Source organism: Lycorma delicatula, chromosome 12, assembly GCF_047948215.1.
Source record: "Lycorma delicatula isolate Av1 chromosome 12, ASM4794821v1, whole genome shotgun sequence".
Taxonomy (NCBI): domain Eukaryota; kingdom Metazoa; phylum Arthropoda; class Insecta; order Hemiptera; family Fulgoridae; genus Lycorma; species Lycorma delicatula.
The window spans coordinates 60,641,534-60,659,290 of NC_134466.1; the positions used below are offsets into that span (position 1 = coordinate 60,641,534).

General features: G+C 35.7%; 2 protein-coding genes across 2 annotated transcripts in view; both read left to right on the top strand.

Moving 5' to 3' along the window:
- Positions 1-2,418: 2,418 nt before the first annotated feature.
- LOC142332771 (uncharacterized) lies at positions 2,419-8,857 on the top strand. The gene is made up of 4 exons (XM_075379387.1): positions 2,419-2,499; positions 3,016-3,165; positions 4,651-4,803; positions 8,657-8,857. The coding sequence occupies exons 2-4, from the start codon at positions 3,019-3,021 to the stop codon at positions 8,855-8,857; spliced, it is 501 nt and encodes a 166-aa protein (XP_075235502.1). The 5' UTR covers positions 2,419-2,499; positions 3,016-3,018.
- Positions 8,858-10,059: 1,202 nt separating this feature from the next.
- LOC142332772 (uncharacterized) overlaps positions 10,060-17,757 on the top strand; it is a 50,156-nt gene continuing 42,458 nt past the window's right edge. Inside the window, exons 1-2 of the mRNA XM_075379388.1 lie at positions 10,060-10,233; positions 10,793-10,942. Coding sequence (XP_075235503.1) covers positions 10,060-10,233; positions 10,793-10,942 — 324 coding nt within the window. The remainder of the gene's footprint in view (positions 10,234-10,792; positions 10,943-17,757) is intronic.

Sequence of the window (17,757 nt, forward strand, 5' to 3'; positions counted from 1 at the left end):
TCTTGAAAAAAAATCAATTTTCGGTCTGTAAGCTGTCTGCATTCCCTGCGTAAACGTAAGTGTTTATTTCATCCATAGTTGATTAATTCATTCATCTCGCCCTCAGCGTTAGGGAATTGTTCCTTTTCTTTTGTTTCATGTCAATTACAGTTGCCCGACTGAAGAGGCCTGTACTTTCCCTTGTGCTGCCTTTTCGGGGATCGCAGATGTTTCTAAGGTTATGGTCTGTAATTATTTACAACTGGAAATACGAAAGGCAGACTAAAGAAGAACGAAGAATTAACTACATCCCATGAAATCGAATTAAGCCATGAAATCGAATTAAGGGACCGGGATCCTGCAGGATCCCGGTCCCGGAGTGTGAATGAAGTGTAGTGTTGTACATTCTCAGTTCGACCTTTCCTGAGATGTGTGGTTAATTGAAACTTAACCACCAAAGAACACCGGTATCCACGATCTAGTATTCAAATCCGTGTAAAAATAACTGGCTTTACTAGGACTTGAATGCTAGAACTCTCGACTTCCAAATCAGCTGATTTGGGAAGACGCATTCACCACTAGACCAACCCGGTGGTCCCATGTGAATATCTAAAGTGCCAAAGGTGTACGGTACGGTGGGTCAACAAATACGCCACTGCCACTGTTATTGTAGGTGCGATGTGCCTAACTGCACCTTCCTTCGATTAATTGCGTTAAAATAAATGACATATTTTATAAAAAGTGCAATAATTTTTAAGTTTATTATTTTAATTTATTCATACATTTGAAAATATTCAAACAGTTTTATTTTACATCTCGTTTGAGTTTAAAAAATACTTTCAATATCGGCTTGGAAACAAGTATGGATATTGTTTAGCCTGTAGATACAACTGTCGCGGAACAGAAATTAACTAAAATTTTTATGAAACTCGGTGCAGCAGTACTGTAGTTAAAAAGAATATAAAAATATTAAATGGAGACCCCTCCCACCATCACATGTTACTAAAGGTTTTCCTGTCGCACTCGAATAAAACAAAAAATTTTAAAACTAAATTAAGTTTTTTGAAAAGCTTTAAATTTAAAAAAACTTTACTACAACTAAATCTTTGCACCAATTTCAAAAACTCCTCACAAATTAGATAACTTACTCGGAAAAGGGAGTAAAATTCTGGCTACAGAGAGTTTTACTCTCAAAAGACTTACTGTTTAGGAGAAAATTAAGCAGAAAATTCAAGTAAGTTTCTTTGCCAGTTATCAGTGAAAGTAATTCACATTATGTATTAAGAGCAAAAAGTTAAGATAGAAAAACAAATAAATACATTTAAAAAAATCTCTTTAGCAAAATAATCAGGTGAGAGTTTAATTCTGATTTGATTTTGTAAGACTTTATTTACAGACACAGGAATTGATTCCCAAGCCATTTTAATTTCATTGTGTAGTTCCACTAGGTACTGGCTTTTTACTGTACACTACATTCTTGACTGTCCCCCACAAGTAATATTCTTGGGGGGTTACGAGATTACCAAACCCGGAGATGAGCTACTGCGATTAGGTAACAGGCAGATTAGGCACAGATGTGACACCGGAAGCTCTGACAGTCAGAACATAAGATTTTTAAATCCTATATGTTGTACTTTGTGTACAGGAATACAATCAAGTGAGGACACCTGAGAATTTCAAGTTTGACTGCGTGTTAAAAAGGTAAGATTCCAACATTGTGACGAATCGTAAATAAACCTGAAATCAATAATTAAATAATTTTGGAGTCCCAAAAGTCTTGCAGGTATCATTTCTTCCCCTCAAAAACAAAAATTTCGGTAATATAAATAAAACAGTTTTTAACAAATGATATTGATATCAAAAGAAGTAAGACATTACATTTCTATTATCAAAATCTGTTATTTATTTAGAATTTTGTTTAAAAAATACATTTTAAATATATGTAATAGACAATAGATATACAATAATAGATAATAAACTATGTTTAAGCATTCTATGCAAAAAATAGAAAAATTTGTTACAACTCTCTTACCAGCCTGACTTAATTTATTAAACAACGAATAATTGTATTGTTTCTGTAAGTGTGGTAGGTATTATTCTCTGTTTAATAAATGAAATTAGTTATGTTGAAATTATGGTGGCATGGAATGTTGAAAGCCACTTTTATTAATAAGCTACTAAGTACATTCTTGCTTAAGCAGTAATGTTCATAACTATAGCGATTAATGTTTTCGACCAACGACTAATCTATAATTCTATGTAAAAGCAGTTTAATAGATTGAATTTTTTATATTGTTGTAAATAATATTATAAGAATGTTAAGTAGTTGACAACTACCAATTTTCAAAAATTGGTCGACTAATACACATTTGAATGTTGTTAAAATAATCGATTAATTTTAATAATCGACTAGCACGTACGACTAATTTTAGTTGAGCTATTCCCTTGGTTGTATGTCAGCGTGTAAGATTGTGTTTAAAGTTTTTACAGAGTGAAAAAATTGTATATTATTTACGTCCCGTAAGTATATTTATATAAATAAAATTCAAAAAATATATAATAAAAATAATAACGTGGTAATAATAATAGAAACCTAAAATTAAATGTATAGTAATAGGACTAATATTAGTATTGCTTATCCCGCGATTGTTTGCTAGCGGTTAAGATTATGCCTACAGGTTTACCAGAGTGAAAGAAATATTTATTATTTACGTGTTGTAAGCATATTAATGTACCAAATAATAATAATATAGTAATTTCTATAGTAAATCATTTGTATACGTAACCGACTCAGGTTGGTGCTTTGGAACACTGATCAATAAATTGTCATAAATTATCTTTGATATAATAGTTAGCTCCAAGCTTTTCACTTCATCAGATGTTACATTTCAGTAATTTATCATTAACTACACTATTTAACTATTATTTAATATTAGTATTTTTATTATTATTATTTAAACCACGTGGTTTCATTAACCACGTTATTTTAGGTTCCAGTATTATAATAAAATATTATTATCATATATTTTTTTGCAGAGTATGGATGCACAAACTTGTAATTCATTTTTGGAAGAAGATCCATTATCCTTGCCTGTTAAAAAAGAAAACGTGCATGAAACAGAGCAGACAGAATATTTGTTTGTACCTCCTGCCAAGACAGATGATGAAGAAACAATATTTAAACAAGTAAGCTATTTTCTATTTTATGTTGATGTAAATTATAAATATAAGATTATTATTATTATTATTGTAAGAATTCTCAATTTTTTATTCATCATAATATATTTATTTACTGTTTATGGCCCTTATATGGTTTAGCATTCATGTCTGATATTAGATATTTTGGTTTATAATATAAAAAAAAGTTATTAACGAAGTGTAGGGAGATAAATAGCTATGATAAACAGATTGTTCTTAACATTTTAACGTAGATAAACATTTTGATGACAGTACATAACAAAGAAAGTACAGTGAGCCTCATGTTGTAAACAAAGCTGCCTAAACATTATTCTTTCTAGACCCAGATTCAACGTTGTTTACAAAAACTGTACAAAACTATCCTTGGTTTGATGAAACATGTTCAGTTACAAGAAGGTTTATTATACTTTTTGATAATCTTCATTGTAGGTCACTGCATAATTATTTTCAAACAAGACTGATTGTTTATATATGTTTCCAGCAGTGACATTATTTTATACAAAACCATTTAGATTGCGTTTAGGTGCAAACATTTTTCTATTGGTTGATAGCTAAATGCCAATAACTACAATATAGGTGTGTTCCAGTACTATCAAGTCTGATTATATACTGAATGATGCCAGTTGCAAACTTCGAGGGCAGTTCAGGAAGTAGCTTACTTTATTCAATAAAAAAAAAATAGTTATCTATTTGAAAGGGACAATCTTAAAATTTTTCTATATAGTCACTATTTAAATTGCACTTATCATAACGATGCACGAGTTTTACAAATCCTTCTGTGTAGAAATCTGCCCCCTTAGATTTTTGGCACCTATCTTGCCCAAAACTTGTGATAAGCAAGCTTCCCCAATACAATTGCTTGCAGTAGATTTTTGTGAAATTTGGGGAAATTGATGCGAGAGTTCCGTAATCAAAATGCGGCGATTTTCACGAATTTTATTGTTGATAATCATTGTCCGTTCATCAGTCACAAGACTCGGCCAACCACTGAGATCGGCCTTCTTGATAAATATTGGTGAGGCGATTTTTAAACTGAATGCACCACTGCCTCATTCCACCATCACTCATTATTCCATCTGTGAACATCTCATAAAGTTGCCGATGAATTTTAACTGGTTTGAGGTTTATTGCCAGTAAAAACCTAATCACTGAACACACTTCACAACTTGTGGGATTTTTTGCTGAAGTGCACTTTTCAATAATTCACAACAAATACAGTAGGAAAGTCATAGTCCACAAGGCTATGACAACTTGGTGCATACTAAGTGTAGAAAGGTTTTGACACCAATGGGAGCTCTATCCCCATAATCTCCATGCTAGACGCAAACGTAAGTTACTTTTTGGACCGCCCTCATTGTTACCTCCAAGCTCTTGACTTTGTCAGATGTTATATTTCAGTAATATTTCATTAACAGCACTTATTTTAAGTTCCACTATCATAATAAAATATTATTACCGTATATTTTTTTGCAGAGTATGGATGCACAAACTGGTAATTCAGTTTTGGAAGAAGTTCCATTTTCCTTGCCTATTAAAATAGAAAACACGCATGAAACAGAGCAAAAAGAATATTTGTTTGTAACTCTTTCCAAGACAAGTGATGATGGACAGACAGTATTTAAACAAGTAAGCTATTTTGTCTTTTATGTTGGTTTAAGTTATAAATATAAGACCTAGTTATTGTATGAATTCTCAACTTCTTATTCATCAGGATACATTTATTTACTGTTTATGGCACCCATATCGTTAAGTAATTATGTCAGACACAAGATATTTCGATTTATAGTATAAAAAACAGTTATTAATGGAGTATAGGGAGAGAAATAGTTATGATGAACAGATTGCCCCTAACACTTTATGGTAGATAAACATTTTGATAACAGTATGTAACAAAGAAAATACAGTTTGCTGATGCTTTATGGTATAAACAAAGCTGCCTAAATGTTATTTATTCTATACCCAGATCCAACATTGTTTATGAAAACAGTACAAAACTATCCTTGCTTTTGTGGAGCATGTACAGTTACTATATGGTTTGTTATAGTTTTTGATAATCCTCATTGTAGTTCTCTGCATTTTTGTTTTCAAACAGCATTGATGTGTTTCTTTATGTTTCCAGCAGTGACATTGTCTTATACAAAACCATTTAGATTGTGCTTAGGTGGAAACATTTTTTTTGTTGATCGATTCATAAATGCCAATGCCTACAATATAGTGTTCCAGTGTTATCAAGTCTGATCATATACTGAATGATGCGAGTTGCAAACTACGAGGGCAGTTCAGGAAGTAGCTTATGTTCTTTAATAAAAAACCAACCAAATAAAATAAAAGAAATGTTATTATCTATTTCAAAGGGATAATATTATATTTTTTTCTATGTATTCGCCATTTAAATTGAGGCACTTATCATAACGATGCACAAGTTTTACAAATCCTTCTCTGTAGAAATCTGCCCCCTTAGATTTTTGGCACCTATCTAGCCCAAAACTTGTGATAAGCAAGCTTCCCCAATACAATTGCTTGCAGTAGATTTTTGTGAAATTTGGGGAAAATGAAGGGAGAGTTCCGTAATCAAAATGCGGCGATTTTCACAAATTTTATCGTTGATTATCATTGTCCGTTCATCAGTCACAAGACTCGGCCAACCACTGAGATCGGCCTTCTTGATAAATATTGGTGCGGCGATTTTTAAACTGAATGCACCACTGCCTCATTCCACCATCACTCATTATTCCATCTCTGTACACCTCATAAAGTTGCCGATGAATTTTAACTGGTTTGAGGTTTTTTGCCAGTAAATACCTAATCACTGAACACACTTCAGAACTTGTGGGAGTTTCTGCTGTAGTGCACTTTTCAATAATTCACAACAAATACTGTAGGAAAGTCATAGTCCACAAGGCTATGACAACTTGGTGCATACTAAGTGTAGAAAGGTTTTGACACCAATGGGAGCTCTATCCCCATAATCTCCATGCTAGACGCAAACGTAAGTTACTTTTTGGACCGCCCTCATTGTTACCTCCAAGCTCTTGACTTTGTCAGATGTTACATTTCAGTAATATTTCATTAACCGCACTTATTTTAAGTTCCACTATTATAATAAAATATTATTACCGTATATTTTCTTGCAGAGTATGGATGCACAACCTGGTAATTCAGTTTTGGAAGAAGTTCCATTTTCCTTGCCTATTAAAATAGAAAACACGCATGAAACAGAGCAAAAAAAATATTTGTTTGTAACTCTTTCCAAGACAAGCGATGATGGACAGACAGTATTTAAACAAGTAAGCTATTTTGTCTTTTATGTTGGTTTAAGTTATAAATGTAAGACCTAGTTATTATATGAATTTACAACTTTTTATTCATCAGGATTCATTTATTTACTGTTTACGGCACCCATATCGTTTAGTAATTGTGTCAGACACAAGATATTTTGATTTATAGTATAAAAGACAGTTAGTAATGGAGTATAGGGAGAGAAATAGTTATGATAAACAGATTGCCCCTAACACTATATAGTAGATAAACATTTTGATAACAGTATTTAACAATGGAAATACAATGTGCTGATGCCTCATGGTATAAACAAAGCTCCCTAAATGTTATTTATTCTATACCCAGATCCAACATTGTTTACGAAAAGAGTACAAAACTATCTTTGGTTTTGTATAGCACATTCAGTTACTAAATGGTTTATTATAGTTTTTGATAATCCTCATTCTAGGTCTCTGTATTTTTCTTTTCAAACAACGTTGATATGTTTTCAGCAGTGGCATTGTCTTATACAAAACCATTTTGATTGTGCTTAGGTGGAAACAATTTTTTGTAGATCGATTTATAAATGCCAATGCCTATAATATCTTTGTATTCCATTGCTATCAAGTCTGATCATATACTGAATGATGCCACTTGCAAACCACGAGGGCAGTTCAGGAAGTAGCTTATGTTCTTTAATAAAATACCAACCAAATGAAAAAAAAAGAAATGTTATCTATTTGAAAGGAACAATCTAACTATTTTTCTACGTAGTCGCCATTTAAATTGAGGCTTTTATTATAACAACGCATGAGCTTTCCAAATCCTTCTCAGTAGAAATCTGCTGCCTTAGATTTTTGGCACTTATCTTGCCCAAAAGTTATGATAAGCAAGCTTTCCTGATACAATTAATTGCAGTAGACTTTTATGAAAATTGAGGTAAATAAAGGCACAGTTTTGTAATAGTAATGCAGCGATTTTCACAAATTTTATTGGGGATTATCTTTGTCAGTTCATCAGTCACAAGGCTCGGCCGACCACTGAGGTCCTATCATGAATATTGGTGCGACCATTTTTTAATGCACCACTGTCTCACTCCATCATCCCTCATTATTCCATTTCTGTACATCTCACAAAGGCGATGAATTTTAATTATTTGAGGTTTTTTGCTAGTTAAAACCTAATTACTTAATGCACCTCACAACTTGCAGGATTTTCTACTGAAGCGCTTATTTCAATAATACACAACGAACAAAGTAAGAAAAATCATAGTCCACAAGGTTACAACACCTTGATGCGTACTAAGTGTAGAAATGTTTTGACGCCAAGAAGATGGCTCTATCCCTAACATCTCCTTGATAGGCTCAAATGTAAGTTACTTTCTGGATCACCATTGTAATAATGAATGGTGGAGGCCCTTTTAAACTTATGAGGCTTTTTCCCTTCCTTTACTTTGGAAATAGTACGGACTTTTTCCCCTTGAATAATTGTATAGAAGTTAATAGGTTGAGAGTTAAGTTAAGAATAGCAGATAATTCAGACTGTGATGTATGATTATGAACACCCCTGTAGCACAGTAGGAATACATATATACATTCCTTTCACGTGCTGTCATCTTTTGACACCCTTAGTAACCAATATATGAAATCTATTCTGTTAGATGGTGTTTGTTAGTGATTAAGATTATGTTTACAGTTTCTACAGAGTGAGATAAGTGTGCATTATTTCCATGTTTTAAGTATATTAATATATTTAAAAATAATAATATGGTAATTTCTAAAATATCCCATTTAATCATTAATCATATTTGAGGAGCTAGGAGCTAAGTAAACCTTATGTGTTTTTTTATGAAATAATGGAATCTTATCTGCTACATAGTCAGACTCGCCCTGTTAGCAAACAGGAAATTGGTCATGAACAACAGACAGATATTCAGCATGATTCTGAAAGCGAAATACGGGGGATATTCAATAAGTAAAGAGATAAATTGATGTAGAAGTGGAACAGTTTGTAGGAGGAGTTTTGTATTTTCATGACTTAAGGTTGGCATCACTGGGATGATCTGAGAACAGGTGATGGATAAAAATCATTTTGTTTATAACCTGAAAGTTGCATTTAACAATGGTGTGCTCACTTAAAGTTTCCACATTAGTTAAAGAATGTTCAGTGATCTGTTTTATGCATTCAGAAGGTGTAAGTTTTTTCTTGAATAATTTTACAGTATGGTGAAAGTTGTATGAACCGCGGATACTTTTGTAAGTGGGTAGAACAGTTAAAAACTGGTCGAACCTCAATGACTGAAGAGCAATGTCCTGGCCGGCCAGTTGAAATGTCAATTCCTTCACTTGAAACCTGCATTGATGACATTTTTCGTGAAGACTGGCATATTACAGTCGAACAAATAGAAAAAAAGTTACAGTAAGTGTTGGCACAGTTCATAATGTTTTCAGTAACAAGCTCATGTACAGCAAAACAAGTGCAAGGTGGGTCCTGAAGAAGTTAACGCAACAAGGAAACAAGACTCAAAGTGTGTGCTGATTTGAAAAAAACGTTATGAAAGGGAAGGTGATCCTTTTCTAAACAAGATTTTAACGTGTAATGAAACTTGGGTTCACAATTTTGTACCAGAGTCTAAAAAAACAAAGCATGGAATGGAAGCATATCAGCTCACTTGTCCGAAAGAAATTCAAAATGCAAGCATCAGTGGGAAAAGTCATATTGACCGTCTTTTGGGATGCGCAAACCGTCTTATGTGATTATTTGCAAAATAAGCGTATCTTTTTAGGTAATAAAAAACAATGACCTCTACTGGTATTGCCCAATCATGTGTATTTTTTGAAATTTAGAAACTCATTGATCATTTTGCCTCTGGTTTTCATGTGGTGTTTGTTACAAACATAGACTATTTTTATAGTAACTCATTTCCATACATAACTGACACAGGCTGCTGCTTTGGAACACACTTTGATCCATAACATGACTTAAATTATCTTTGACATTATAGGAGGGCTGTCCAGAAAGTAACTTACGTTTTGAAATAAAAAACCAACCAAGTAAAAAAAAAAATTTATTATATACATTTTAAAGGAACAATCTTCAATCTTAAACTGTTTTTCTACATAGTAGCCATTTAAATTGAGGCACTTAATTAAAGTGCATCTCAATTGCACAAGCAATTCCTTTGCATCTTTTTCAAAGCGCTTTGTTGCATTGCGAGCCAGGTCTTCATCGCTGGATAGATGTGGTAATCGCCCAGTGCCAGATCCAGACTGTACTGTGGGTGATCAAACACCACCCCTCGAAAACCATCCAAGAGGTATCTGGTACAATTAGTCGTGTGTGGATGTGCGTTGTGAATAAACATCACTATGAGCTCAGTTTTCCTGATGCTTGTTTTGCATCGCTCTCCATAGATTTATCAATGTCTCACAATATCTTTCTGAGTTAATTGTGTTGCCATTTTCAAGGAAATCAACGGAAGCACTCCCTCAGCGGCCCAAAACATAGTTGCCATAATCTTTATGGCTGTCAATGGTTGAAAACATTTTACTGGTTTTCTGGGAGAACCAGTGTGACCCCATTCTATGGGCTGTCTTTTTGTTTCACAGTTGACATGCTTTACCCATGTCTCATTTTCTGTTACGACACGATGAAGCAGTGGATTACCATCCTCGCTGTAGGCTTCAAGGTAATTCAGCGATGCAGCAAGAAGCTAATTTGTTTGGTCTTTCAAGATTTTTGGCACCCATCTTGCACGTAACTTGTGGTAGCCAAGCTTCCCTGTTACAACTTCTTGCAGTAAACTTCGTGAAATTTGGGGGAAATGAGCAATAGTTTCGTAATCATAAAATAGTGATTTTCATGAGTTTTATAGTTGATTTTAATTGTTATTTTATCAGCCAAAAGGCTAGGCCGACCACTGCGGTTCTTATCATGAACATTGGTGTGAGCATTTTTAAACTGAATGTACCACTGCCTCACTCCACTGTTACTCATTATTCCATCTCCATACACCTTACAAAGTTGCTGATGAATTTCAATTGCTTTGAGGTTTTTTGCAGTAAAATCCTGATAACTGAACGCACCTCACACTCGCAGTATTTTCTATTGAAAAGTACATTTTAATAATTTACAATAAAAAAAGTAGAAAAATCACAGTTCACATGCTACGACATCTTGATGCGTTCTTGATGAGTATAAAAATGTTTTGACGAAAGGATGGTAGCTCTGCCCTTATAGTTAGCTCCATGCTCTTGACTTTATCAGATGTTACATTTCAGTAATATTTAATTAACCACACTTATTTTAAGTCCCACTATTATAAAACAATATTATTATTACTTTATATTTTTTGCAGAATATTGATGGACAGACTGGTAATTCATTTTTGGAAGAAGATCCATTATCCTTGCTCGTTAAAAAAGAAAACATGCATGAAACAGAGCAAAAAGACTATTTGTTTGTACCTCTTGCAAAGACAGATGATGAGCCGACAATATTTAAACATGTAAGCTATTTTCTATTTTCTCTTGGTTTATGTTATAATTATAAGATCTAGTTGTTGTAAGAATTCTCAATTTTTCTATTCATCAGGATACTTTTATGTAGTGTTTATGGCCCACATATCATGTAGCATTCTTGTCTGACATGAGATATTTTATTTATAACATAAACAATATATTATATGGAGTATTGGGAGGTAAATAGCTATGATGAACAGATTGCCCCTAACACTTTATGGTAGGTAAACATTTTTTACAACAGTACATAACAAAAAAAATACAGTGAGAGATGCCTCATGGTATAAACAAAGCTGCCTAAACAATATTCATTTTATACCCAGATTCAAAATTGTTTAAATTGTACAAAGATAGTAAAACAGCAAATATAGATGTTTTTGGGCTCTTGGATTGTGTATAGCATCGCAATAAATGAATGAATGCAGGCCATGTTAAAGTTATGAGGCTTTTTCATTGCTTTCAGGCTGAGAACTACAGACTTTTTCCCCTTGAATAATAGTTTTAATAGGTTGATAGATACAAAAACATAAAAGAAGTGTAGAAGAAAATAGACCGGATTCAGATAGACCGGTGTTATTACAATTCAGTGTTATTCATTTTTTAATTGATGTCCACAATGTTGAACTATTTTTTGCATGCCATAAAGGATGTGTTATATCTTTTTTCTTAAGGATAAGGAACATCCTTGTCGGACTCCCTTTTTTATTACGGTTTTTTTCTTATGTTCTTCAATTATTACTGTTGCTGTTTGGTTCCTATAAATGTTAGCAATTAAACTTGTATCTCTGTATTTGAACCCTAATTTATTTAAATGCTGAACATTTTATTCCAGTGTACGTTATCGAATGTCTTTTCCAGGTATATAAATTCCAAGTATGTTGGTTTGTTTTTCTTTAATCTTCCTTCTACTATTAATCTGAGCTCTAAAATTGTTTCCCTTGTCCCTATACTTTACCTGAAACCAAATTGATCCTTTCCTAATACTTCTATTCTTCTTTCAATTCTTCTATACAGAATTCTAGTTAAGATTTTTGATACATGAGTAGTTAAGCTAATTGCTCTGTATAATTCACATTTATCTGCTCCTGCTTTCTTAGGTATCCTGACTATAACACTCTTTTTGAAGTCTGACGGAACTTCCCGTTTTTTGTAAATATTACACACCTGCTTGTATAATTATCCATTTCTTCCTCACCTGCACGCGCAGTAATTCTGCAGTTATTCAGTCTATTCCAGGAGCCTTTCTGTCATTCAGATCTTTTAATGCGCTCTTAAATTCAGATCTCAGTATTGTTTATCCCCTTTCATCCTCTTCGACTTTCTCTTCTTCCTCTAAAACACCATTTTCGATTTCATCTCTTCTGTATAATTCTTCAATATATTCCACTCACCTATCGACTTTTCCTTTCATACTGTAAATCGGTGTACCATTTTTGTTTAACATATTATTAGATTTTAATTTATGTACCCCAAAATTTCTTGTTCATTACGAAAACCGTTCCTGCCTGCACATTATTTGAAGCTCAGTTGATGATTGTAAAATCTCTAACCAAAAGTCGTTTTCTTGTTCCCTAGAATAACTATAGCTGGAATTACTATATCAGAAAATCGTAGCATCATTATCTTTTCACCTTGCACTGTTACTCTAGATCTAAATTGTTCTTTAACATCATTAACTGCTGGTTCTATTCAAAAATTATAAGGTAACAGGGATAGGGAACATCCTTGTCTGACTTGTGTTTACTACTCCTTCTTTCTTATGCTCTTCGATTAATAATATTGCAGTTTGGTTTTCCTGTATAAATGTTATCAAATAATTTTCTATCTCTAAACTTGAATCCTAAATGTTTTAAAATGCTGTTCATTATATTTCAGACTAAGTTATCAAATGTATTTTCTAAATCTACAAATGCCGAGTACATTGGTTTGTTTTTCTTTAATCTTTTTTCTATTATTAATCTGAGTGCTAAAATTGCTTCTCTCCCTTGTCCCTATAGTTTTCCTGAAATTTTCTGAAAACCTCCTGAGACGTCTTGGTCTTCTCGTAACACATTCTTCCACTCTCCTCTCACTTCTATATAGAATTCTATTTATGATTTTTGATGTGTGAGTAGTTAAGCTAATTGGTCTGTGTTCTTCACATTTATGTGCTCGTGCTTTCTTTGGTGTCATGACAATAACACTCTTTTTGAAATCTGACGGAACTTCCTCTTTTTCATAAATATCACACACGTTTTTATGATCTATCTATTTGCTTCCTCACCTGCACTGCGCAGTAATTCTGCAGGTATTCCGGCTATCCCAGGAGCCTTTCTGCGATTCATATCTTTTAATGCTCTCTTAAATTCAGATCTCCCCGTTCATCCTCTTTGACTTCCTCTTCTTCCTTGTTATCACCATTTTCTAATTCATTTCCTCTATATAACTCTTCAATATATTTATTCCACCCACCTATTGACTTTTCCTTTCATCTTTGTTTAACAAACTATTAGATTTTAATTTATGTACCACAAAATTTTCCTTAACTTTTCTGTATGCTCATCTATTTTACCACAATTATCAGTTCTCTTTCTACTTCTGAATATTTTTCTTTAATCCAGTCTTCTTTCGTTAGTTTGCACTTCCTGTTAATAGTATTCTTTGCTTAACAATGATATAATCTATCTGATAGCTTGCAGTATCTGATCACTCGTGGAAACAGCCTGGAGGCTTTTTCTAATAGTATATTCTTCTATTATAATTATTAAACTGGGTGTTGGCAATTACTAAATTTTTCTTCACGCAAAACTCAATAACTCAGTCCCTTTCATTCATTTTGCCCAGCCCATATCCACCCACAATATTAGGTCAATCAAATTAAATTTTAAGGGCCAAAATTAACTTCCATTAGGTAAGACATGTGAAAAATAGGAAAACCTGTAGAAATGAATGAACTACTTTTCCAACCTCTTGTTCTTCAAAATCATTTTCAAAATAGCATTCAAAGTTGGAGAAAAACAATTTTTTCTGTTTTAAAGAAAAACTAGACGTTTTGCAAAAAAGAGTTTTCAGTTCACAGACTAGCTGAGAACACCAAGCCAAAGTCTATCGTCCCCACATTAAATTCGGTACATTGATGTGCCGAATTTAATGAATATTGTACAGTGTTCAACATGATTTTGCTTACAGTGAAGAAAATGATCGTTGTGGAATAATTTTTATATTAAAGTACAAGTATTGGAGTACAACGTGTGTATGTTTATCTGCACGTACTACTGACTAAACCAACACTCCTGGGTGCCCACAGGTGGACCCAGAGGTGGAGTCCCCCCCCAACCTCATCGCACCCAGGAGAACCCTACAAGCTCAGGAAGCTCCCTAGGCACTCAGCTGGGGGCCTGTCTGTCCCCGTGCCTTCCATCACCTCACTCTGTGTGTTTCATCCTAGCTATTCAAGTCCTTCAACACTGCTCTAGGGAAATTAGTAATTGTGTTCTAAACTTCCTTAGCATGTGTTCCAAAATGTACCGGGCAAAATCTATCCAGACGCCCAACGCCGGGCTAGATTCAACTCGCTGTCCTTCCAGTGTAAGGATCAACCTCTTGGCCACAGTTATAGCCGCGACCTCTGTTTTCTCTGAAGACATCCGCAGTTCAACCCCGCTCATCCAGTCTTTAATGATACCATATACGATGGTAACTTTTCCAGTCGCCTCTCTCTTCATAGCCGCATCAACCACAATCACGAGGTCGTCAGCTAACCCCATCAGGGTGACCTGGCAGCATTGGGAAGTGGAATACCTTATCATATGCAATATTCCATAGGGTCGGTCCATGTACCGAGCCCTGAGGGACCCGCCCCTTTTTAGAGCATCCTCTATTAGTTTCCCCTCCACCTCGTAGATCAGTCTGCAACCAGACAAATAAGACTGCATCGGCCAATAAGATAATTCGGTACTGAGTTCTACCAAGGCACAGAGAATAGCAGCGTGTGTAATGCTATTAAAAGCATTCTGCACATCGACAGTTACTAGAACACACACACACATCCTTCTTGCGGCCTGTTCCCCACGCTCTCGAATAATGCTGTTCGCCATCTGGCTAACAGCAGAGACAGCATCAAGGGATTGACCTACCCCAGCGGAACACAAACTGGCTTGCAGAGAGGCCGTCCTCAGCCCCGGCCAGTCTTCGCACCAGCATTCGCTCGAAAAATTTAGTCAGTGCATCGATCATAGCCAGAGGCCTATATGATGAAGTGTTTCCTTGTAATACGCATTATACACTTCTCTTAGGGAGTCCAGGCGCCCAAGCATCGCCCTTCTCTTGTCCCAATGGCACTTCTTCCGTCCACCATTACACAGCTTGCGGGGAGTGTCCCATTACAGGCGTTAGTGAGGGACTCAACAAGACAAGCCATCTTCTCCTCGGCTTTCGGGAGTCAAACAACTCCCCGAAGATCGATCACCCCAGCAAATGCCTCTGCATCCTTATTTCTGGTACAACAGCTCATTGTCAAAGATCATCGTCCTCATCACATATCAATCTCCGCAATCACCGTAATAACAGCCCATTGATCACTAGCCGTGAATCCTTCCCATACCTTCCACTTCGGAACCCTGCTAGCTAGATCAGGTGTAGCAAATGTGAGGTCGACCACAGATCCTGACTCTCCTCTCCTGAGGCTGTATGTGCCCTCGCAGTTATTAGACAAACTAACTCAAGCGCCGCCACCGCATCGTTCAGGGTGGTGAAACGGGCGTTGGTTTTCGTTGAAACCCAGGAGGCCGACCAGTCGTTAAAATCTCCCGCCAGCAGTGCAGGACGACAATAAATCACATCTCAAAAAATCGAGAACACCAGTATCTCTCCAGAATGATGTTGGGCCCTCTCCTAGTTTTCTTTGTTGTCCTTCTTCTTTTTAGGGCATGCAGTGCTATCTGTCCTGTACCCCTCTCCACCACAGTTGAAACATCAAGCCACCCTGTCTGTGTCCTCACAGTTCCTCGCAAGGTGGCAAGTCTCCAGGCATCTATATCACCGTTGTGGGAGCTCGATGTATTTCCACTCTGTAAGAGACTCTCTCAGCCCAATATTGACTCGTCCCTGCAGAGCAACAGCTGCAATGATGGTCGCCGGATGCCGCCACGCTGGTCTCCCCGTTTCCCGGCCTGACTGCCTATCCATAGATAATCTGACAATACCTACCCAGTGACCGCAACCAGCGCCTTGAAATTCTCACCCTGTTGGATGCCTTTCTCCAAATCATGAATCCGGAGAACGGCCATCCTCGTTTTCTTAGTGATAGACCCAACCTTTAAGATTGAAATCAGATTTTGCCTTAGAGTGCCAGACTTCTCTCTCCACCTTAACTTTAATTTCCATTCTGTCGTCTGCCTTCCTTACAGAAGGAATCACAGAAGTCGGCGGCATCATAATGTCTTTCCTGACCTACTTAATCTGGTCTGCATAGGTAGCCGCAGACTTTACTTTGATCATTCTCCCCTTTTTTCCTCTACTGGTTCATCGCGCCTCCATGCAGAAGGAAGACTTCCAGTCAGAGCGATTATGTGACATCTGTAGCAAGTCGACCTACACTCACACCCTAAAATCTTGCACGCATATACGGCTGTATCCTGCAAGTTGATGTCTGCCTGGAGAGGCCCAAGGTCCACAGTTCTTCTTGATTCTGGCGAATACATGTACTAGGCCCTGCTCAAGATCCCTTCCATCATCAGAATCAACACATGCAATATGAAACATGTTGGAGACCGATGTTTCATCTGTTTCTGTGTCTCCCAACACGTCTTACCTCCAACATAGCCAGCACTAGATTTCCAGCCCTAATGGGAGACTTACACCAGGCCACCTGCGGGTGCCTGGTGGCCAGGGAATCCATTACCTTACTTTCTGCCAGAGCATTTATGTCGATAACTGCAACCATATTTAGGGCCCTGTGTCTCCGATCCAGAGCTCCTACCTGTGTGTTCCTGAAGGCCTTCTTAGGCCGTCCTTAATAAACTCAGTAACCTAGGGTGCAGGCACCGTGTTGTCCAGTGCATTCAGAATCGGACACCGAGTAACAACAAGCCTTTGAGTGGCCGCATCTGATGTGATTCTCTTTGTAGTGTCAACAGAGATATCATTTGCCGTTTTTCTAAGATCTGACAACATTTAGACAAGTAAGATATTTTCATTTACTATATAATGGCGTAAATAATATGTGGCAATTCTTGTTTAACATTAGATACTTTGATTAAAAAGAATGATGAAAACAGTATGTGGAGGAATGTAGCTGACATGATACTAGTTATAAGTCACTTTTGAAAACTCATGGCTTTTGAAATAGAATAAACATTCTGTGCCAGGTTTTATAAAAGGTTTCTCGTTTCTTTCTTCGTAGTCCCAAAATATAGTGTTGTTCATCACACAACAAACCTACTGAAATGCAGCTGATAGATTCTTACAAGTGAATTTATAATCTATTCACAGAATCCAGCTATGTGATGAAAATTGTTGTCCTTACAAAAAACTACTTCGATGTATCTCTTATGGTGCTGTATATGTGTCACAGCCATAACAAATTGTTTACCTCCCAACAGACAGTGTGTTGCATTATTGCTGTTGAAACATCCATGAAACACAGAAATAAATAAATGTAAGATATATTACACTTCTTTATGCCAATCCTATTGGTCTTTGATAAGAGCCATGAGGCTACTTTTCCAGGATCTATACTTCATGTGTAGTTTGTAGTGTGAAATTTATGAGATTTCTGAGGGTTCCTAAGAATTTTTGATCTGGTTTTATGCCATTTCTCTAA